The sequence below is a fragment of the Sus scrofa genome, chromosome 3 (assembly GCF_054392235.1).
Source record: "Sus scrofa isolate SSC_HxYL_T2T_F1_AM1 chromosome 3, Sscrofa_HxYL_maternal_Yorkshire_Landrace_v2.0, whole genome shotgun sequence".
Classification (NCBI taxonomy): Eukaryota; Metazoa; Chordata; class Mammalia; order Artiodactyla; family Suidae; genus Sus; species Sus scrofa.
In genome coordinates this window covers 122,841,627-122,864,773 of record NC_139385.1, presented here as the reverse complement: position 1 = coordinate 122,864,773, position 23,147 = coordinate 122,841,627, and the positions used below count along the sequence as shown (strand labels likewise).

The following is a 23,147-nucleotide window of genomic DNA, read 5'->3' as shown; positions in this document are numbered from 1 at the left end:
GCCATGGAAACCTCCAGTTCAGGCCCTTTAGGATGAAAGATCTGGGCACTGGTCCTCAGCCAGACTGATTTCCTCTCCTCAGGGAACTTGCGAGCCAAGTCCAGACTCTGATACAGAAGATGAAAGATGACCACGTGAGTCAGATTTATGGTTATTTTCAGACACTAATGCTCTGGCCCACTGAGGTCCCCACGTGGAATTGTCTGCCATGAAAACCGTCCCTAGAGGCATTCGAGCAACAGAAGGGCAGCCCCTATCGAAGGCTCTCGGATTCCTTCAACTGGGAGGGAGGTTGTTGCGGATCACCGTGACCTTGAATGTCCCTCCTGATGCTAAGAAGCTGTGGTCTATAAATAAGCCTCTAAAATTCAGTCAGCTCTGAGGTTCTGATTCGGTTATTCAAGTGGGCAAGGAAGTTTTAGAGGCTTGAATGGATTTCCTAGAGCCATGGTGTTTTGTGTTTGTTTGCTGGAAATCAACAAGCATTTTCCTCCCTCTGTCTGTGTAGAGAGTAAATTTCCAAGGAGACTGGAAGATCATCACGGTGCTGATTGGAGGCTCTGATTTATGTGACTACTGCACAGATTCGGTAATGAGGGCGGGCCAGGCCTACGCATTGCTCTTGACTTTGACCTCTACGCCCTGGAGATCCTCTTTGAGAACGGTCCCTAGAATCAACCTTAGGACTGTCCCACTTATACCTGTGTCACCTGTGTGTGTGTGTGTGTGTGTGCATGCACATGGGTGCTCTCACGCACAGTTCTCACACATGCACACGTCTTACCCCCTGACCCTGGAGTTTCTGGCCCCACCTCCATGTCCTAGGCGTGTGAGGTAGCAGAGGGCAGATAAATGGTGCTTCTATTCCCCTGTCTTATAATCCCTGAGAATTCAGAAAGAGAAGAAGCAGTGAACCCCAAGCAGTTGGATGGAGGATGTGGCATTTCTGCTCCTGAACTAAAGCTCTGGCTGAAGGCTCCTGACTCCTCTCTGGCGCATCCCTGACAATAGCGAACAGCCAACTGCTCGTGTCACATTCTGACATGCTGAGCTGGTCACAGCTGGAGGCCAAGGGAGAAGGAGGCCTTGGAGCTGGAGCCAGAAGGGGGCCTACACCTGCCCCGCTGCCCTCTGCCCCTAACCAGCTCCTCTTCTCTCCGTCTCTTCCCAGAATCTGTATTCTGCAGCCAACTTTTTTGTCCATCTCCGCAACGCCTTGGACATCCTGCATAGAGAGGTGGGTGAGAGGCTCCCACAAGCTGGGTGCAGCTCAAGCGTTGTGCGGGCAAATGTGGGGGCCGAGGGGGAAATACCCCCTCCCCTAAAGGGGGGAGACAGCCAAGGACATGGGGTCCGGCCCTTTCCAGATTTTGGGGCATTTCCCTAAGGAAGCCTCCTTCTGTTTGGAAGCAGCCCAGCAGGTCTCAGGCTTGAAGAAGGGAAGGCAGCGTGGACCCTAAGCGTCCCCCTCACCACTACCTGGAACGTTCCCTGGTGGTGGCAGCCAGGTGCCTCCCAGGCTGGGCACTGCACCCTCACCCACAGGGGGTGTCTACAGCAGGCGCCCTCTGATCCTGCACCCACCCATCTTCTCTCCCCACCCCCAACATGGACAAGGCTTTCCGGCTGCCCAAGAGGGGCAGATGCTTCTCTGGGCTGCAGAGGCCCTGGGCCTGCCCAGCAGAGTTAGTCCAGATTGGGCTGGGGAGAAACGGCCAAGGGCTGATGTCCTGGCAAACAGGGCACCTTCCTCCCCCAGCTTAAAGCTAATGGATTTGGCTTCACCAACTGCACAGAGCTGAACTCAGCGTTTAGACTCCTGCCACCAGGAGGCCCATCCATGTTGCAGCCCACGTGGGTGGGCAGCACAGCAGGGCCCTAGGTGGCCACCCTGGGGGACACCTCCCAGGACCCCACTCGGGTACAGCTGAGCCAGGTCCCACTTCTCAGGGCCCGAAGGCAGCTCGTGAAAGCAGCCCCCGAGCCCCTGTCTCATCTGGAGCCTCGCCCTTAGGTGCCCAGGGCGCTGGTCAACCTCGTGGACTTCATGAGCCCCAGTGTCATGCGGCAGACATTCCTGGGGAACCCTGACAAGTGCCCTCTGCAGCAGGCCAGGTAGGTGGGCGCTGGCTGCCCGGCTAGAGACGGCGCTTGCCCTCCCCTGCCCCATCTGGCTCACGTGGTGGGGACTCCTCAGGGTCTCTGTGCCTTGGTCCATCCGTGTGTGCCAATCTGCCAAGGGGTCTGTGCCAGGGCCCCCCCTTGCCAACCTCAGGGTGCCAGCAGGAACCTCTGTGACCTGGGGGACCCACCACGCTGGAGGTCAGGGGTTGAACAAACACAGGCGTTTGAGACACAGGACAGCCTGAGAAGGAGTGACAGGCAGGGCTGTGGGCACACGTGGTCGAACAGGACCAGAAAGCAAGGGAACGAGCCACAGGGCTCAGCTGCCTTTGTGGGGACAAAGCCACTCAAGGGAGGGACACAGGGAGCTTCCAGTTGGGGGTGTCCTGTTCCTTAAGCTGGGGGCAGAGGTCCACACCTGTGTCTTATTATTCTTCCTACCTTATACATCTGTCGAGTCATTTAACAAATACTTTTAAATTTTCTGCTCTGCACCAGGTACTGTTCTGAGTGCTTTGGAGATATCTTTTTTTAACATGAAGTATCTTTTGTAAGTTAGCATGCAACATAATTCATAAAAAAGGAGACAGAGTGGGGCACAATTGTGAACTCAGGAGGTGTCAGGGGTCCTGAGCATCGGAGACCCCAAAATACCAGCCCCCTGGGCCAGAGGATGCATTTGGACTTGATTTTTAAACACTGAACAGAGGGTTTTCATTGGCAAAATGCATTTGTTCAGCATAATGTGCTGCAGGCCCAGGGCCTGCGGTCCAGCGCTCTCATGCTGTTAATACGAGAGGGGGACCCATCCACAGGCCCTTGGGACTTTGTTCATCCCCGTGTCAGGCCTGAACCTGCCCCTGAGCAGAGCCTCCTAAGCAGGGGCTCCCGTGAACCCGCCCCCCCGCCACCCTATCCCCCACACAGCAGAGCCAGCCCCTGACCGCAGCTTCAGCTCTGGGTTCCCCTGCCTCCCCTTCTTTGTGCAGTGTTTTCTGTAACTGTGTTCTGACCCCGCGGGAGAGCTCCCAAGAGCTGGCCAGGTTGGAAGCCGTCACCCGAGCCTACCAGGTAAGACCAAGGTCTCCCCTCCCCCTCGGTGAACACGCCAGCCCAGAGCACCCTGGGCGGGGGGCACACGGAAGGGAAGGGCCATTCAGGGTTTGAGGGGCGCCATCCCCTTCGGGGCCCCTGCCTCTGCCCACCTGGCCGAGGTGTCATGCCTATCTGGAGTCCTGCCGAAGGAATCCGGGCAGAGAAGTCCTCGTGGCCCCACTGTCTGTCCTTGGCGGCTCAAGCCTGTCATTCAGCTTGAAGAAGGCAGTAGCCCCAGGTGCCCCCGTGGGACCCCTCTTCCTCCCCTGCGCCCCAGAGGCCCAGTTGCCCTGCCCCTCCCACCCCCACCTCCTCAACAGACAGGCTACTTATAAGTGGGGAGGCTACAGGTCCTGAGCCTGGAGGCCCCCTGGAGGCTCTTCCCAGGTTTTTGTCCCTCGTGGGACTTCCTGCCTGGCCCTTTGGAACCTGCGATCCACTTAAAACCAGAACCAAAATGTGGTGCAACCTGTTTCCAATACTCTGGAAAGAGATTCGCCATCAAGGGTGATTCTGTTCTCAAAAGAATGGAGTCAGCCCACCTGTCCAGTGAGATGGGGACAGGGCGCTGCCCGTCACCCCCACCCTTGCCCCATGGGCACCTGGCGCCCGCAGGGCCCGTGCTGAAGCACCCACGCGCGTGTCCCCAGAGCAGTGCGCGCGAGCTGGTGGAGTCAGGCCGCTACGACACGCGGGAGGACTTCTCTGTGGTGCTGCAGCCCTTCTTCTCCAACCTCCGGCTGCCCGTCCTGGAGGTATGTCCCTGCCTCCCGAAGGGAAGAGGAAATTCAAGGTGGAGATGCCAAGTGCTTCCATGAGAATGGGAATAAATGGGGGGAGACCCGGGCGGCTCCCCAGCTGCGGGTCTGGTGGGTGTGGCCTCCTTGAAAACCCAAGCTGCTTCCCAGAGGCAGCCCCGTGTGCGATGTTCTCCTTACTGCACTGAGCAGCCCCGTTTTATTGAGCACCTACTATGCGCCAGGCACTGTGCGTGCCATACACAAAATCTTCCACGCTGCCTTTAGGAGGTGAGTTTTATCAGCCCCTCGCAAAGGAGGCTCAAAGATGTGAAGTATCCTTCCTAATATCATGCTGGAAATAAGGGACAGAGGCGAGATTTGGGTATGGCCAACTCCGCACTGTTCACTCTCTGCCCCACACCCAACACTGCAGGTATAAAAGAGGGTATGGCTTCCGCCCCAGCTCTGCTCTCCACATGTCAGAAGAGCTCTGGGAAGGGGCCAGGATGGGAACTCAGTTCTGTCCACCTGGGCCTCCAACCCAAGGGCCTGGCCTACGAGAGGGAACCCGGAAGAACCCCAGCACCTAGGCTTCGCCTAACCCCAGGCTTGGCCTTATTCTCCCGCCAAGGCCACTGGGACCTGCTGGCCAAAGGCAGGGCAGTGGCTTTTTCCAGCTGGCTGGCCAAGACTCCCTTGGGGACTAGGATCCCTTCTCTCAGCCCTGGCATGGGCGACATAAATGTGCCTACAATATAGATATAGCACTTGTGTAATTACATAAAGGGAATTGTGGGGCCAGAGTCACCAAGGCTATTGACCTGTAGGACTGCTCTGATCTTCCTCTTGAGGTGAGAGGCCCTTAGGAAGCCAGAGGCTGGGAGCATCCCTGGGGAGGAGGCCTTTGAGAAGTCATCCCGGGGTGAGGGCTCACCCACTGTGGCTGTTCCGCACCCTCTGTGCCAACGGGATCTTGAGGCTGTCTGTTTCTCTCCTGCAGGACGGGAGCCTGGACCTGTCCTTCTTTGCTCCGGACTGCCTCCACCCAAGTCAGAAGTTCCACTCCCAACTCTCCAGAGCCCTTTGGGTCAATATGGTAAAATAATTGGCGTCCCGGGCTTTCTGGGGTTCTAATCTAGAGCACAGCACCAGCCCTTCTAGAATGGAGCCTGTTCTTGGAGACTCCTATAGCAGAAGTCTAGAGAGTTGAAAATATGGCATCCTTAAGGATCAGCCGCCTCGTCTCCTACGGGCTGTGACCTGTGATGCTGGACTCTTTCCATGAATGCAAGGCAGAATGCTCACATTTATTCCACGTGTCCTATGTGCCAGCAATGTGCTAAGCAGGTGAAGCCATGTTCTCTCATTTAAGCTTCTCAACAGCCCTGCAAGAGCCCTTCTTAGGAGTTTAGGAAGCTGAATTCTCCAGAAGCGGAGACTTACCCGGTGATGGCAGAGCTGGTGATGGCCAAGCCAGGCGCAGAAGCCACCCCCCCAGAAATCAAGCTCTGAGCTTTCCCCACTGCAGGGGAGTGTTGCTCCAGCGGAAACGAAGTGGTTCACCCGTGACTCTCTTTTCTTCTCCAATCAGCTGGAACCAGTAGGAAGGAAAACAGACACCCTGGACTTGATGGCAGACATACCCCTCCCCTGCCCCACCCAGGTAACAAGGGGGGGGCTGCTTTGCTGCTCTCCAGAAACCCCCAGCTCAGGCCCTGCCCATCTCGCTTCCTCCCCCACCGCATCTTCCCTGGCTGGGAGCCGATGGACTTCAGAGGAGGGAGGGAAGTGGCTGAGGATGGAGAGGAGAGAAGAGGGCACAGAGGCACTGATGACTTTGGGAGAGGCAGGTGGCAGAGGAGGCCTGGGCCCCTGCGGAGGGAGAGGAACAGGGGGACCGCCGTGGATTCTAGAGAAGGCGAGTTAAGAAGCTGAAGGGATGGCAGGACCGCTCCTTTCAGCAGCGGCATGTGTGGCTCATGGGAAGGTCTGGGTGCAGGGTGGGAGGCTTCATGAGAGGCCAGCCAGGCTCAGAGGCTGTGCTCAGTGGTCACAGAGCCTGGCCTGGGAGTGTCCAGCAGGCAGAGGGGCAGAGAGGTGAGCGTGGGGGAGGGACTGGCGTTTGATGACTGGGGGAGGCTTGGCTGAGGCCTCTTTTAAACAGGAAGATATAAGTGGTTAAACCTGATTTCGGGCCTAGGGGTGGGGCAGGCACAGGGCCTCATGGCCCTTAGCTCCCTTTTCTAGCCTGTCTTGTGGCTTTTTAACCAAATAAGGCTAAGGCCGGAGAGCCCTCAGCGACAATCAAAGCAGAAGGGCCTGACCCACGGGGAGGCTGGGTTTCCCACCTGGGTTGGGCTGTGGCCCCCTCTCCCACCCTCTGGCTGAGCAGGGAATGGGTATGCTGAGCCCTGCCCCCACCTCATGTATCTGCCAGGGCCCCAGAGAGAGTGCCCTCTCATGCAGCCCTCCCTGCCTGCTGCCTTCCCCAGCCCAGCCCAGGGGCTCGACCTTGGGTACCATCAACCTCATCAGGCGAGCAAGCCCAGGGGGAGGAGGGGATGCAGCAGTGGTGGCAGAAGGCGCAGAGCCCAGGCTGGGGCTTGGAGCAAGGGAGGTAGTCAAATGTAGCCATCGGTGCAATGCGGACGCCTCCAGTCCGGGTGGTCAGACACTGGCAAAGGGGTGGGGCAAAGTCCTGGAGGGCCCTCCTGTGCCAGGTGTAATTGCCAGATCCATGTCCAGAAGAGTCTAGAGGAGGAGCCGGGCAACCTGGGCGAAGGGGGCATTTGGGGACTCAGAGCAGTGACTGCAAACCATCCTGGGGTAAGAGTTTCAATATTTTAAAAACCCATATGGCCATACTGAACATGAGCCCCAGAAAACCCTCTCCGATCTGCCAATTCCCCTTCCATTAAATAGTAAAAGTAATAACCCATTCCAGGGAACCGTCATTTGCTCTTCCTCCTCACAAATATCTATTAAGTACCAGGTTGGCATCTAGGCACTGAGTCAGAGAGAGCCCTGTCACCTCGGGCCTCAAGGTGGCTTGTGCCACTCTCTGTCCCAAACCAGGCAAGGAGTCCTGGAAGGCTACTCAAGCCACCGAGGGCTCCGCTCCTCTGGACAGGGCCTGGCTGAGCCCTTGGTGAGCAGAGGAGAGCACATCCAGCCTCCAGGAACTGCAGAAGCCCAGCCTGGGGGGAGCGGTTGCCAGGCAACCCCAGAGCCCATTCCAAAAGGATCCATCTGTTGGCCAGCCCGACTTCACCGCACCAGACAACGTGGAAGTCTGCATTCCTCAGGTCCCATCTGCTCCCTCCCGTGTGCCTCAGAGCTATATAAGTCCACCAGGCTCTCAGTGTGAGCTGACAGGGGCCAGGCAGCACATATTTTAATCCTAGCTGTGTCTAAACATAGAGGCAACAGGCAGGACCCAGCGAGGAGGAGGGGGCCAACACGGGTGCAAGCGTTGGGGAGCATTCCCAGCTTCCTCCCTGCTCCTCCCCCAGCCCCAGTCAAGGGCAAGGGCGTTCTGCCCCAGCCAGGCCAACAGCATTCCATTGATTTCTGTTGCTTTCAAGTTGGACACTTTTGATGAGTTGCTCTGGGGACCGTGACTCTGGACGCCTTCTGGCCTCCTTCGCCTCTCTGCCCCCTCCTTCCCTAACCCGGGGCCGCGGGCTGTGGCTTCTCCTCAGGCTTTGAAGAAATCAGCTCAAAGGCCAGCAGAGTCCCTTTTCGGCTCTTATTTTTCTTGCCCTCTTGAAGCATTTGTCAGTGTTAACCACTTCCTCCATGAAATGCATTCCTCCCTGCATTTGTGGATGCGAAACCATGCTGATTGTTCTGGGTTTTGTTTTTGTTTTCTGGTGGCTGCCCCCTCTCGTCTCTTCTAATGACCGCACCCCACCCGACCCCCCATTTCATTCTCCCAGCCTCAAAAAGGTGGACATTCTCCAACTTTCACGTCTCAGCCTTATTCTCTTTTCTCTCATACCCTCACTCTGAGATGTGTCCATTTCCTCTTAAATGTCTTTGCCTAGGATCCCCCAATCCTGTGTCTTCATCTATTTTTTTTTCTTTTTTTTTTTTTTTTTTTTGATTTTTAGGGCTGCACCCTCGACATATGGATGTTCCCAGGCTGGGGACTGAATCGGAGTTGTAGCTGCTAACTTACAAAACAGCCACAGCAACTCAGGATCCGAGCCGCATCTGTGATCTACACCACTGCTCACAGCAACACCAGATCCTGAACCCACTGGGTGGGGCCGAACCCACATCCTCATGGATCCCAGTCAGGTTTGTTAACCACTGAGCCACAAAGGGAACTCCCTGTGTCTTCATTTCTTCTTTCCCATGAGAGCTCTTTTCCGCTTGGGTACCCTCCATGGTGTAAGGTTACCCACAAGGCAGATGAAATATATGATTGGGGTACCAACAAAATGAGGGAGTCAGAGAGAGACACAGAGAGACAGAGAAAGACAAGTAATTTCAAGTGATATTTCATCCCTTCTTTTTATCTGTAAAAAAGCCGAGGTGTGCTGGATTCTTTTATACTTTGTTTAGTGGTGTTTGTTTGTTTTTTAGGGTCACACTCGTGGCATATGGAAGTTCCCAGGCTAGGGGTTGAATCTGGGGTGCAGTTGCCAGCCTACACCAAGCCATAGTAATGCCAGATCAGAGCCACATCTGAGACCCCCCACCACAGCTCACGGAAACACTGGATCCTTAACCCACTGAGTGAGGCAAGGAATCGAACCTGCGTCCTCATGGATACTAGCTGGGTTTGTTAGCGCTGAACCACAGTGGGAACTCCAGTGTTCCTTTGAATTACACATGGGGGACTATTCTCTTTCGAACGCTTTGGAATTCTAAATCTCCCCCTCTTGCCCTGACTTCACCATCATCTTAAATTCAACCAACCTTCATTCAAAAGATATTTTTGAGTAGGAATATCAAAATAGGGATGAAATATTTGTCTTCCCAAACTCCTCGATCCTTGGGACTTTCTAGGTCTGTCAGTATCGCCGTGGTTCTGCAGGCGTGAAATGTCAGGCACTATCTGTTACGATTCTTTCCAGTGCTTTTCCTGCCCGCACCCCTTCCATTGTTCCTGCTGCCTCCACCCAGGCTCTGGCCCTTGTCACTTTGTAGGTGGAAGGTTAACTGCTCCTTCCTGTCTCTCATAAAGCACCAGAGAACAAGGTTAACCTTAGGATCTCAGCAGGGAGCTCCCTAGAGTCCTGTGGACGCACTCTCTGCTGTCATAACTGGAATATTCTACCACACCCCTCCCAAGGCAGGTAGAAGGTATGGCCTCTACTTCAGCATCCCCACTCTCAAGGCAGTGCTTTTCTAACAGCCAAGTGGCTACCCAGTAACAGGTTGTGAAATCGGCCTAGCAGGTCACCTTGGGGTAGGGGGAGAAGCCCGGCAAGACAGGCTACAATTGGAAGAGGAGACGAGGGGACAGGGCGGGATGGGAGGACGGGGTAGAAATGTCAGGGACATTCCACATGGTACTGACATGTCCTCCTCCTTTTTTTTTTTTTTTTTCGTCTTTTCTAGGGCCGGTCCCGTGGCATATGGAGATTCCCAGGCCAGGGGTCTAATCAGAGCTGTAGCTGCCGGCCTACGCCAGAGCCACAGCAACGTGGGATCCGAGCCACGTCTGCAACCTACCCCCCAGCTCACGGCAACGCCGGATCCTTAACCCACTGAGCAAGGCCAGGGATCGAACCTGCAACCTCATGGTTCCTAATCAGATTCGTTAACCCCTGAGCCATGACGGAAACTCCTGACATGTCCTCCTCCCTTTTACCCCTGTCTCCTTCCCTGAGTCCTCTCGGGTCCCTCAACCCCAAGCCCTGCCTCAGGCAGGGGGTGTGTCTCCCTAGAACACGGCCCCTCCTTAGCTGGTGCCCGGGCCTGATGGGACACCCCTGGTTGGGTCCAAACAGAGCAGAAGAAAATCTCTCCTTCACGGTGGAACTTTACACCTAGTAACACAGCCAAGATGAACAGGGCCTCTTGCTGCACCGATGACTCGCCTCGCTGACTCGCATCAGGGGGCCGTGCAGGCTCTGCCCCCCTGCAGGGGCCACACCGTCTTTGCCCAGGGGAGCATGTCCTCGTGCTGGTGTTCCAGTCCTAGCCTAGGACAGCCCGTCAGGCTAAATGGAATCCCTCTTCCCTCTCTCAGCTCCAGACCATTAACCCGCTCTGATTCACGCACCCACAGTGCAGTCAATGGTCACTAAAACAGGCCCCGGGCACCCCAGGCCGCCCGTCTACACTGTCCTGGACCAGTTCTCATTGTTCCTGCTCTGGTCTCGCTCCCCACCGTGTCCAGTGTCTCCTTGACCTCTGAGCCCTTGGTGTGGTCTCCCTGCTCTGGCTCCTCCCTCTACCCTTGGATCATGTGAGCAAGGAGACTCTCCGGTTTGACTTTTAGCACCTGCAGAAAGGCAGGGGGAGTCTTTGCCTTCCGGTTCTCCCTGCGCCAACTGCGCTGGGACTAGCTCCAGCCCCCAGGCCTCTGCCCAGTCGGGGTGCTCATATAGTGGGGGCGGGGCGGAGGACAGGAATTAGCCACCCCCCTTCCCCAGAGCCTCCTCTCTGAGGACCACACATGCCCAGAGCTTGCAGCTGTTCTTCAGCAATTACTGCACCGACTGGACACACTATACGCTGATGCATCACTGTCTGGTGCTTCTCAAGCTCTCTGCCTGACCGAGTTGTACGCCTCTGGGTCCTCCTTTCATCCAGGCACCTAGAAAGGTGCTCTAAACCCATGGGGCGGCTCCACAAAGGTGGGTCAGTTATTTGTAGAATGCTCCCACAGTGCCCCCAGCTGATGGTGAGTGCTCAGGGGACCATGCATAGCATCAGCTGGGACAAGCCTCGTTAGCCACGGCGACGTGCCAGAATCAGCTCGCTCTTGCCTTTCCCCGTTGCAAACGGGCCAGGGCTCTCTCTCCTGTCCTTGGTCCTGGGGTCTCCTCTGGCTTGTGTTTCAGCTAAGAATGCCACGACTCAGAAGGAAGGAGAGACGTGCGCCCTGGGGGCCAGGGTCTGTGCTGGGGGGAGGGGGGAGGGGTTGTGTCCTCAGATTTCATCCTCCGAGGTGGCTCTGAGTCCTCCTCTTCCTCTTTGCTCTGTGTGACCAGCACGATCTCTCACGGGCCTGACCCCAGTGTGGGGAATGGAGCAAGGCCTCTGCTGCTCAGGAGGGCTGACGGTTCAGGCCCGCTCTGCGCTCACTGTCTTCTCACCCGACTTGGAACGGGTCCCTTCTCCACTCTGTCCCCATTGCGCCTCATCTGTACAGCGGGGCATTCAGGGGTGGCAGACTCAGATGCAGCACCAGGCAGGAACACGTTTGCATGAACGGGATGGGGTCTGGGACAAGAGGGGGCACACACCCCTTCTGAAAGCACTGGGAGTCTGGTCTTCTCTCTTCCCCCTGCCCCTCCTGCTCCTTTTTAAACACCACTCTGGCCCAAATAAAACAGCAAAACAAAACATCTCCTGGCTGGGTTCAGCCCACAGGCAGTCAGCTCTCAAGCCCTGAAGAGAGGCCCACGCTACGGCTCTTCCTACTTTCTCCCGCCGCTTCAGACCCAGGTCCTTCGGCTTCGCTGAGCCCGTCTCGCGAAGGTACTGATGGTCCTGGGTCATTTGGCCTGATCTCCGTCTTGTGAATTTGTTCTTGCTTCACTCTCATTTTCACGTTTTCTCATCACCTACTTTCCCCCGTGCTCCTTTGTCTACTTCCTTCTTCCTTCTTTGATCTAACTCATCACCCACAGCTGAACAGACTTGGATGCTCGACGGGGCCTGTGTGGAACTGATTGTGAAATAGGTGGACGAGTAGGGGAAAAAAGAGGGTGTGTCGCCAGAAAAGGCATGACCGCAAACTGTGGAGCCAGCCCAAAGCGGGGAAGATAGAGAGTTCAAAGGAGGCAAAAAAAGAATAATAGCAACATAAAATATAGTGAGACCCGTCATACTTTGGAGAGAAGAAAAGCATGCTCTAATGTGAATCTCCTGCCAGAGAAATTACAAAGGAGAGAAGGTCCCTCTAAGCATCAGGGAGCTGGTCAGTTATCAGGGTGAAAGCAAAAGCAGAGAACCCCGAACCCAACATGCATGAGATACTTGGTAGGCCTTTTGCTGGGCATCCCTTGCCGAAGCTGTTATGCAAACCCCTTGCGGGAATGAATGAAATTATGTTTATCCAGGTCTCTCTACTTCAGCGCAGCAGAATCACGTTAAATAAATCTAGAGGACACGACTCTGCGTCCTTAATGTTTCCTAGCAACCTTCAAGGCTGTCTGATAACCTCTTCCTGGGTTTCTTTTCTCTCTTAGAACGAGCCCTTCCTGAGAACTGCCCGGAACAGTAACTACACATACCCCAGCAACCCAGCCATTGAGGTAAGCCCTGATGCTCGCCTGCCTCTCTTGGGGACAAACTGTTTCCACCTCCCAGCGCATGGTGTGGGTTTCAGAGAGTTAGCTTACGCACAAACATGTCCTTCTCGCATACTGAAAACTGGAATGTGAAAAAAGAAAAAAAAAAGTCTCCTGAACCACAAAGTCCCAGGATTGTCCTAACATGTTCTCAAGGGCTTACCTGACGTCAGCGAGCAACTACAGGAAGTGCCTATGGATTAGTTTTCTCTGACCTTCTGATGAGGCAGCTCAACCTTTCAAGAAGGGATGAGGGAGAGGCAGGGGGTGATGCACCATCCGTTTCCTGTAAGGTGGGGGCAGAGTGGGAAGAAGCTCAAGCCCAGGGGCTGGGCCCCACAGGAAGCTGACACATATTCAGGTGCGACTCCAGGGCTTGTTTGGGTCAGGTTCATCATTCTAGCTCTGAGGATTCAGGGCCCTGGGCTTTAGGGACAGCTACTCCAAAGATGGCCTGGAGGATCCTTGCAGGACGGACCTGGTCCAGACCACATCTGTCGGCCACCAGGACAGAGGCTCACCACCAGTGTCAGTTGAGCAGCTATGGTTTGTCCAGTCTTGTGCCAGGGGCTGGAGGGCATTCGGAGACATGTCAGACATGGCCCTGCCCTGGGGAGTTGGAGGTCATGCCCTGATGGGCAGCTACCACGTGTCAGGCACTGTTTCAGGAAGATAGAGCAGTAGACCCGACAGATGGACCCAACAGCTCTGAGGAAGGTGATGCCAGGAAATATGACGAGGCAAGGGAGAGTGGCCCGTTCTGATGAGCTGTACAGGCCAAGCCAGGCCTCTCCAAGGAGGCAAGATCTGAGCTGGGAGCTTGTCTGACAAAAAGATGCTGGCTTTCCAGAGAGCCAGAGCCAGGGTCCCCGGCAGGACCCAGGAGCACAAAGGCTCAGAAGCGGAGCCAACAGGGACACATATGAGGAAAGAAGTCGGGGTGGCTGTGGGCATGGGATCAGGTGGAGAGTGGGGTTGGGAAACCAGAGGGACTCTCAAGGGCCAGATGATACAGAATCTGAATCCCTGAGTAAAAAGGCTGGACTTTGGCTAGAGAGAGGAGGGATGCTATTGAAGGTTCTAGGAGAAGGTGACGGAACATTTCACCTTTTAAAAAGATCTCCCTGGAGTTCCCATTGTGGCTCAGTGGTTAACAAACCCGTAACCATGAGGATACGAGTTCAATCCCTGGCCTTGCTCAGTGGGTTAAGGATCTGGCATTGCCGTGAGTTGTGGTGTAGGTTGCAGACACGGCTCAGATCCCGAGTTGCTGTGGCTGTGGTGTAGGCCAGCAGCTGCAGCTCTGATTCAGCCTCTCTCCTGGGAACTTCCATATGCCTTGGGTGTGGCCCTAAAAAGAAAAAAGAAAAAAAAAAAAGATGTCTCTGACTATTGTGGAAAATGGATTGCGGGACAGCAGGAGTGACTGTGGAAAGACCTTTTATAAGGCAACCTTGAGTTTATAAGCATCGAGACTAGTTTATATGACATGACTGAAGAACTGTTAGGTACTAAGCCCAGCAGAGGCTTGTCCCAGGCAAATACTGGCCAAAATCATTAGGACTGAAATCCCAGCTGCATCTTGTCAATGGGTCATTTATTTATTTATCTAACATGTATTTATTTACTGGATGCCTATGTGGCACAGATGCTGTGCAAAGCGCTGGGTAGGCCATGGTAAATAAAGTGGCTCTGGCCTGGCTTCTTAGATCTTACAGTCTCCTGTATCTTTGCTTCTGCTCCTGGGATAGTTAAAAACCGAGGCCACCTAGAAAGTGGTAAGATTGTGTTTTGGGGTTTTTTTTGTTTTGTTTTGTTTAATGCCTTGCTATTCAAAATAGCCACAGACAGGAGTTCCTGTGGTGGCACAGCAGAAATGAATCCAACTAGTATCCATGAGGACACAGGTTCAGTCCCTGGGCTCGCTCAGTGGGTTAAGAATCTGACATTGTGGTATAGGTCGCAGACGTGGCTCGGATCTAGCGTGGCTGTGGCATAGGCTGGTAGCTGTAGCTCCAATTCGATCCCTAGCCTGAGAACCTCCATGTGCCACGCCCTAAAAAAGCAAAATAGCCACGGAGAAGCAACATTGATATTCCCCAAGGACTTGTTCCAAAGGCAGAGTCTGGGGCAGCACCCCAGTCCCGCTGAATCAGGTCTGCATTTAACAAGTCCGGCAGGGGGTCTGGGCGCACTGGTGTAGGTTGTGGGGTGCAGCAGTCGGATCTACCCTTGGGACAGAAGAGTGTGCTCCAGTTCCAAGCTGGGTCTGTTCATCTGCATGGAACGGGCTTGTCTCTGGCTCACCAGCTCTCGGAGATGTTTCTCAAGTGCTCATGGCTATAGAATTGTTTTAATTGCATCTTCCCTGGATATTTGTCATCGGCACACAAACCTGTACTTGATTTCAGTAGAACTTCCACACAGGAGGACTCCCTCGGTGTGGTGAATGGAGCAGTTCCCTGGAATAAACTAAATGACATCAGATTAAGCAAATGATATCTAAAGGAAGTTCCATTTGTGCTCCCTTGTGGGCAGAGGATTTTCACAAGGCGTCTCTCCATCATCAGCTGACTAAACGGAAGAGATGCGCTTCCAAAGCCTTTGGCAGTCACACTCCCAGAGAAGCAGTCAACCCCTGTGTGTGGAGCCTACAGTGCGCTCAGCACCAGGCTGGTCCCTCGGACCCCTCTGGGATGTACAGGTGTCTGGGACTCTGGGGAAGGGACTCTTTCTCCCCCGACTTCTGTGCCCTCTGCTTCCCACCCCATGCCTGCCTCTAGCACCTGGAAAGGTGCTCTGTGTTCCAGAGACAGAGGAATTTGCCTCAAGGTCTCCAGGCTGTAGACGATTACGTATGCGCATGCAAGGAACTTGGTGGCTTTTAAAGATGCAAAAAGAGATATACGTGTTCAGAAGTGATATGCAGAAACTAGGAATGTTGCAATTGTGAATATTGCCTGTTATTTGCCTAAAAATATTCTGATTATTGTTTCAGCCCCAGCGTTAGTGTCCTTTAGTTCAGTGTTAACCACCACCTCCAAAAGCCTGCATGGAACCTCTTATTAGGCATCCAATTCTGTGTTCCTCTGGGAGACCACCTGTCGCACAACCTCACTGTTTTCTCCCCAGCTTTGGGACACCTGTGGGCTCCATATCACTGGAGAAGGGAAGGTCTATGAGCGTGCCCTGAGCCCACACATTAGGGGTTTGGGGCACAGAGGGAGGCACCCATTTGCCGCTCTCTGACTTACCTCTCACTCGATCGGCAACTCACAGCTCTTAGCATCTCATGATCCCCTGGAGTGACACAGTTCCAGCCTCCACGGAGAATTCCTTAGGCAGTTCTCCTTGGACTGAAGCTAACCTTCCTGCATAGTGAGTGTTGGGCATTGTGTCTTTCCTCCTGTTGATTTAGAACTGGGGCAGCGACTTCCTGTGTACGGAGTGGAATCCTTCCACCAGTGTCCCCACGTCAGGTGAGTGGCGATGTCATCACCCTTTTCAATTATGGATCATGCTCGGTGTCAGGTGTGGGGGGGACACCCTACAAATATCCCCAGGAGCTTGAGCAAGCTTTGCTGATTGCCATGCAATGGAGATCTTGGTCCCAGGCAGCCCACGACAAGCTGGCCTGCAGCCGCTGCTGGGCTCCCAGGCTCTCCACAAGCCATGCTTAGTCCCAGTGGCAGCCCCTCAGGCCTCCCTGCCCAGTGAGGTAGGAACAGTTGGGGCTTGGGGCCCTCCCTGCTTATGCTCATGACGCCCACAGCTGGAGCTTTCCTGGACCACTCCAGTGGGAACTGAGCATCTCTCTGGATGGATAAGAGCCATCAAACCCATGACCTTCAGTGCCTTGATTGCTTTGAATGGATGGAAGAGACACATTTTTTAAAGCCTAAGGCTGGAAATAAGTGTATTGGGAACTTGTGGGGATAGGAATGGAATCTCAGCCTCCTGGTCAAGTTCACAGTTTAAAAGACAGACCTCCGCTGACCATCCATCTTTTGCCTGTCTCCGTAGTCCATGAGCTCCGGCCTGCAGACGTCAAAGTGGTGGCCGCCCTGGGAGACTCTGTGACTGTGAGTACTGAGCAGAGCCAGGCCTGGGCACCTCAGAATCCAGCCATGCCCGGTACAGCGTCAACTCTGCCCCTACACTGGCTCTGGGTTCAGCATTTAGCTGACACTCTTGAGAGAACCTACCTGCGTCTGGCTCTGACACACTGCCAGGCAACCTCAAGACCTCGCCAGGTGATCTAGAGAGCCCTGCTCTCCACCTTTCCATGGCCCTACTCAGACACCCACTTCGGCGGCCTCCCCTCCACCCCCAGATAGGCCGCATCCATCCTCCTCCCCACTGCCTCCAAGCATTTCATCCACGTGCCAAGGTGCCTATCCAAGTCTGCCTGCCTTTCTCCGGGAACGCCTCTCCAGCACCCAGACTCATAGGATGGGGGGGGTCTTACCTATACACTGCCCAGCTCCCCCTCACCCCATTTAAAGATGCCTCCTTAGGGGCGCAGGGAGCCCAAATCCTGCACATAGCAGCTTCACTAAAGGAGTTTCACTGGCCCACAATTTAGCTGTTGCTGTATGTGACCCTCTGTTAGCAATCCTGAGGGAAAAGAAGTACGAGATAATAGCCTTAACCCTCTAGAAACGTGTCCAGCTAGGAAAATAGGAAAAAGCAGAAGGCGTTACCTAATCACATCGGTGACATAACGGAACTTTGGATACTGGGTATTCATTTCTGGAAAACAACTTCCCCGTATGTGTGTGAGTGTGTTGAATTTTGGTGTGAACATGGAGGAAGCTGCAGGAGGACCTCAGCCAGGCTCCCAACCGTTCACTGGCTTGGGTGGTGTGTGTTTGTGGGTCAGGGGTGAGGAGGATGCAGAACCCATGGCAGGAGGCAAGGTTACTACGGTAGGGGTAAGTTATTCATTAAAAAAAATATCATTTCACTGCTTATGGTGAATATATGTTACTTTTGTAAGTTTCAAAGTTTTTTTTTTTTTTTTTTTAGGGCCATGCCCACAGCATATGGAGGTTCCCAGGCTAGGGGTTGAATCGGAGCTGTAGCTGCCAGCCTACACCACGGCCACAGCAATGCCGGATCCGAGCCACATCTGCGACTTACACCACAGCTCCTGGCAACACCAGATCCTTAACCCACTGAGCGAGGCCAGGGATCGAACCTGCAACCTCATGGTTCCTAGTCGGATTCATTTCCACTGCGCCACGATGGGAACTCTGAATTTCTTTTTTTTTTTTTTAAGTAGCATCTTTAGAGGAAGGCTTATGGAGGAGGGAGACACAGACAAAGGTCTTAGAGAATGAACTGGAGACTTAGGGCCAGAAAGGCGGAAGGTCAGTGTTCCTACAAGGGACAGAGTGGTTGATAACAGGCCGGTCCAAAGCCCTCTACTTCACCTTGCTCAGACCTGAAGGTTTGTGTGGACAGAACAGGAGTGGTGAACAAGGGAAAGAAAGTGGAAACCGGGTCATGGGGAGCTCGGAGTTTGGTGTTGAGCCTGGGGGTCAGGGAGCCCCGCTGAAAGGTCAGAGTCGGGCGGAGGCATGAAGGAACAGGTGTGCTTGGAAGAGCAGGTGGGCGGCCCGGTGAGGAAGGGAGAGACACTGGGCACTGTGGGGTCTGGTGGAGGCCGGAGCTGTCCTTGGTGAGGGGACAAGGGTCCCCCCTGGGACTATAGCAAAGGGAAAGCAAAAAAAGGGGTGGGAGCCAGAGAGGGTGGGGAGGAAGAATCCTGCTTCTCCTAAGACTTGGTTACTGGTTGTGTGTGGACAACACAGAGTGATGACACAGCATGAGTCAGAGATGAAGCCGCCTGACAAAAAGCTGGTACCATTTTCAGAAATGATAAATCCAGGTGCCAGCTGCACCACCAGGGCAAGGGGGGCCCTTCCCAGGGCCCTCAGCCCGCACCTAGCCCAGCTCAGCTCTGTAGATGTCTCTTTGCCTTTCAGACAGCGGTGGGAGCCCGACCCAGCAACACCAGTGACCTCCCCACATCCTGGAGGGGACTCTCCTGGAGGTGAGGGGGTCCTCCACTCTTTCTCTGTTGGTGACATTCCCCCCCCCCCCCCAGAGGCTTGGGTGGTGTGTTTCCCCATCACCCCTCCAAAGAGGAGGCCGGGTACTCCCGGCCCAGCGCTGAGATGCGAGGTGATGCCTGAGGCTCACGATAGTCCTGAGAGTGATGGGAATCCTGCCCCGGGGCCGACTCTCCAGTTCTGACTCCGAAATACAAGGACCTGGGATGTTTAATCACTGTGCTTTCCCCTCTGCAGCATCGGCGGGGATGGTGATTTGGAGAGCCACACCACACTGCCCAGTAAGTAGCAACAGGAGAAGCACCAGCCCTGAGGCCAGGGCCCTCCTGCTGAGCAAGGGATGAGAAGGTGCCTGTCTGTAAGGAGGGAAGTCAGCCAGCCCTGAAAAGACCCAGAACCGTCCCGCCCCCGCCCGTGCCCAGCACTGCACACGCATCTCCTGCTCACCCGTACTGTCTGCCCCTCACAGACATTCTGAAGAAGTTCAACCCCAACATCCTGGGCTTCTCCACTGGCACCCAGGAGGAGACGGCAGGGCTGAATGTAGCCGTGGAAGGGGCCCGAGCTCGGTGAGTAGCCCTGGGTACCCCCGGGTGCCAGGGGGACAGAGGAGGATCGAGGCTGAGAGATGGGGGAGAGAGAAGGGTGGTGTCTGGGGGCCAGGCTTCCCGACGGGCCGTGAGAGCTGCAGTGCACGTAGAGCACTTGAGCTGCCCGGCGCTGAGCTGGCCCCTCGCGTGGATTCCCGCCTGCAAACCTCACGCCCTGCGAGATGGGCACGAGCACGAGGACACAGGCTCAGAACGTTTCCTGAATGGCCCAGGGTTCTCAGAACACGTGCATGATCCGAGGAGCCGGGGTCAGACCAAGTTGAATCTGCCATCTGCCCGCTGCACTTGACCGCCTCTCAGGGCAGCGGGGGGCGCGCGCTGAAGGGTGGCTGGACAGGAAGCGTGCGGCCCAGGCTCTGGTACCGTCCCGCGGCCTCCAGCCGGCCTCTCCGCCCAGCAGAGGCTGAGAGCCAACGTGTCGGTGACTCTCAGCAGCTTGGGAACACGGAGGGTGACCCGCAGGTGGCCGCCCTTCCTCTCTACCCAAAGCCCAAGTCCTTGACCCTGAAAAAGCTATATTGATTGTGACACTAGAGAGAGAGAGCGAGAGAGAGAGAGATGGTAGGGCCCCTGAAACACCGCGGCAATTGTTTGTTTTCACGTGGATTTCTGTGGTTGACAACGACCCAGATAATTAGAGTGGAAATGCCTGGCAGAGTTCATTGATTTTCTGCACAGAGCGCCCTGGCTCTTTGTGGAAGGTTGCTGCACTCAGATCACCAGGGAAACAGAACGGGCTTGGCTCACTGTTTACAGGGCGCCTTCCTCTCAGAGGCAGTGAGGGGGGCCCCTACACTGCGCCGTTTGGGTCTCTAAGCCACAGGAAGCTATGTCAGTTCCTCAACGTCAGAAACAGGAAGAACTTACTTTTCTGAAAAAAAAAAAAAAAATGGGCTTCATGGGGCCATACTAGCAACACCTAGTTGCTATTATCACCATTATTACTCTTATTAGCATCATTGTTTTATTATTATTACACAGCCCAGGCTTCATTAACCAGGAATTGATTCCTTAATCTGTGGACATTCAAGCTCCTTTCTCCTTTCTTGCATCACTTCTCTGAAACTGTTTTTTTCTGTTTTACTGCTGCTGGGGGCCTCCGTCAGAACGAACAGTGGCAGGGGACGTAGCCACGACATGTAGCTTCTTGTTAGTAACTCTGAGGTCCCGTGTTAGAGGAAAGGAGAGGAAGGCACTGGCTTAAGCAAGCAAGGCTGGAGAATTGTTCTCTGAGTTTCTCTTATCTGCACTGAGCCGCTCAGTATGGTGTGGAGAAGGATGAGTTCACCTACAGAGAAAGATAAATACCACAGCTGAGCAACTAGGATAAGGAGACCCCGGGGTCAGACCATCCAGGTCCAGATCCCAGCCCCCAGACCTGCTGGCTGTGTGACCTTGGGCAAGTCACTTAGCATCTCTGAATCTTAGTTTCCTCCTCTATAAATGGGGATGATAAGGTACCTACCTCTCAGAACTGTCACAAGGATTCAAAGAGACCAGGAACCCAAGGAAAGTACTTAGTACAGTATGAAATATATATGCCAAACAAGTTTGTCATTATTAGGATATTTTGTTTGAAAGTTTTTATTCAAGACTGAATTTCCTTTCCACCAATTAATAAACAAGAATTCTCTGAACACCTGGGAAGGACTGAGCCAGCAGGTAGTTATTGAAAGATACGAAAGGGGAGTTCCTGTTGTGGCGCAGTGGAAATGAACCGACTGGTATCCCTGAGGATGTAGGTCTGATCCCTGGCCTCATTCAGTGGGCTAAGGATCTGGTTTTGCCATGAGCTTTGGTGCAGGTTGCAGATGCAGCTCGGATCCTGCATTGCTGTGGCTGTGGCGTAGGCCGGCAGTTGTAGCTCTGATTTGTCCCCTAGCCTGGGAACCTCCATATGCCACAGGTGCAGCCCTAGGAAAAAAAAAAAAGATACAAAAGAATCCAAAACGAACTGCCTGCCTGCAAAGAGCTTGCTGTCTAGTTAAGGAACCTAAACTAAAAGGACATATTTTTCGGCGGGGGGGGGGGGGGGGGGGACGGGGACAGTGTTGTGTATGGCAGACTGAAAACGACTGTGTACTTTGGAACGCAACTGAAAGATCAGAAAAGTGTACAAATTTGAACCAAGGCAGTCTAAATACAGACAGATGCAGACCTGGAAGGGACCCAGGAATCATCTAGTTCTGCCTCTTCATTTAAAAGGTGAAAAAATTCAAGGCTAGCAGAATTGGGTGACTTGGGCGAGCTCCACAGCAAGTGGGTAGCAGAGCTGGAAGGGGACCCCCCTGGTCCTGTAACTCTCAGATTATAGCTCTTCACCCCAAGACTGAAAAGGGAGTTGGAGGTGGCTCTGGGAGGCGGGGGGAGGCAGGGCTCGCTCAGACCTGAAGAGTAAGAACATGACTGGGGAGGGGGCAGAGGGGACATCCCTGACTTCTCCTTGTGCTTGTGAGGGCTTCTCACCCACAGGTTCCCCTAGTCATACTTTGAACCTATCAAGAGATGACAGGCACATCTGTGGGCACCTTCAACCAGGACAGGCTTTGCGACAGATCCATCAACAGCCACAGCCGATGAGTTACAGTTCTGAATGTACACATGAGAAACATGGCGGGGATGGTACCACATGTGCTCGGCCCCCTGCCCAGCTCATTGTGGACATGCAAAGATTTAAAACACTCATCCCACGCCAGTTACTCCTTTTTTATGGCTCCTCCATGGAAACCTCCACTGGCTGTACCCCTTGTCATATCTTCTTCAAAGAATAGCTTTATGAGGCATGATTGACATGAGTACACTGCACGTGTTAAACGTGCCATTTGATGGCCCTGCTATAGGCATGTACCTAGGACACTATTACCACAATCGAGATGAGAACTATACCCACTGCCCCCAAAGTTTCCCTGTGCTGCTTTCTAATTAGTCTCTCCCTTCTGTCCCTTTCTGTCGCACCCCAGTCCCTGGGCCCCAGGTAACCTGCTTTCTCATCATGGTAGTTTCATTTTCTAGGATTGTATAGAAACAGAATCATAAACCACATACTCTTTGTCTAACTTCTTTCTTCCAGCAAAATTATTCTGCGGTACCTCCCCAGTGTTGAGTGCATCATACGTCATTGCTGAGTAGGATTCCCTGGGCACACCTCTCTCTCAGCCAGAAACAGTCATTCCTTGTTCATAGCTGATATCTGGGAGGTGAAGGGAGAACTCGTCCCTTCACCTGTATTTGTCTTCCTGCCCCTTTTGTTTCTGTTTGTGTTTTTTTTCACAGCTGTACCTGTAGCACATGGAAGTTCTGGGGCTAAGGGTCGAACTGGAGCTGCAGCTGCTAACCTACACCACAGCCACAGCCACGCCGAATCCGAGCTGCGATGCCAGATCCTTAACACACCGAGCAAGGCCAGGGCTCAAATTCACATCCTCACAGAGAAAACTGTCAGGTCCTTAACCCACTGAGCCATATGGGAACTCTGCTCCCCCTTTTGGGGAGCGGTGGGCAGGCAGGGGAAGTGAGGGGTGGGGAATGGCGTGGAAATTCAAACTACAGGGAAGAACAACAGGATTAAAGGAACAGAGAGTGGGACCTAGAGGTAAAGGTTAAGAGGACGCTGAAGGATCCCTGAGAGCGATGACTTTTTTCAAATATACAAAAAGGTTATTTTTAAACAGGCAGCCGATCACGAACTGAACGGGCTCAGCCGGCAATGAAAGAGCTGGATGAAATATAAGGGACTGTCCCTGATGGGAAGCGCAAGCAGATCCCACCCACCCCCGAGAGGGGCCACAGAGGACCAGGCCTGCAGAAGGCGAGGGTTGGATGCAGATTAGCCCCTGGCAGGGTCAGGATAGATTGTGGCCCCAAGGTCCATGGCAGATCTCTGATGTTTCCTAGGCTGTGATTTCTTGAGAATGAAAGGCCTTTCGATACATGCTGAAGGAAAACATTTTATATAACGTCTTTCTTCCTGAAACATCTCCTTGCCAGGCCTAAATCCTATAGCTTGAGCCCGCATGCCTGAGC

The 23,147-nt window shown here is 54.1% G+C and overlaps 1 protein-coding gene and 1 long non-coding RNA gene across 8 annotated transcripts in view; one reads left to right on the top strand and one right to left on the bottom strand.

Annotated features, from left to right (window-relative positions):
- PLB1 (phospholipase B1) overlaps positions 1-23,147 on the top strand; it is a 184,098-nt gene that overhangs the window by 146,060 nt on the left and 14,891 nt on the right. For all 7 annotated transcript variants that reach the window (XM_085019712.1, XM_085019714.1, XM_085019713.1 and 4 more), the window contains 14 exons: positions 83-134; positions 509-589; positions 1,172-1,237; positions 2,015-2,115; positions 3,114-3,195; positions 3,870-3,974; positions 4,960-5,055; positions 5,551-5,622; positions 12,335-12,400; positions 15,855-15,915; positions 16,460-16,518; positions 18,427-18,494; positions 18,751-18,794; positions 18,983-19,082. In XM_085019712.1, coding sequence (XP_084875838.1) covers positions 83-134; positions 509-589; positions 1,172-1,237; positions 2,015-2,115; positions 3,114-3,195; positions 3,870-3,974; positions 4,960-5,055; positions 5,551-5,622; positions 12,335-12,400; positions 15,855-15,915; positions 16,460-16,518; positions 18,427-18,494; positions 18,751-18,794; positions 18,983-19,082 — 1,053 coding nt within the window. The remainder of the gene's footprint in view (positions 1-82; positions 135-508; positions 590-1,171; positions 1,238-2,014; positions 2,116-3,113; positions 3,196-3,869; positions 3,975-4,959; positions 5,056-5,550; positions 5,623-12,334; positions 12,401-15,854; positions 15,916-16,459; positions 16,519-18,426; positions 18,495-18,750; positions 18,795-18,982; positions 19,083-23,147) is intronic.
- The window catches only part of LOC106509865 (uncharacterized), a 149,036-nt gene continuing 145,954 nt past the window's right edge, over positions 20,066-23,147 (bottom strand). The window contains exon 9 of the long non-coding RNA XR_014842356.1: positions 20,066-20,412. This is a non-coding gene — a long non-coding RNA (uncharacterized LOC106509865). The remainder of the gene's footprint in view (positions 20,413-23,147) is intronic.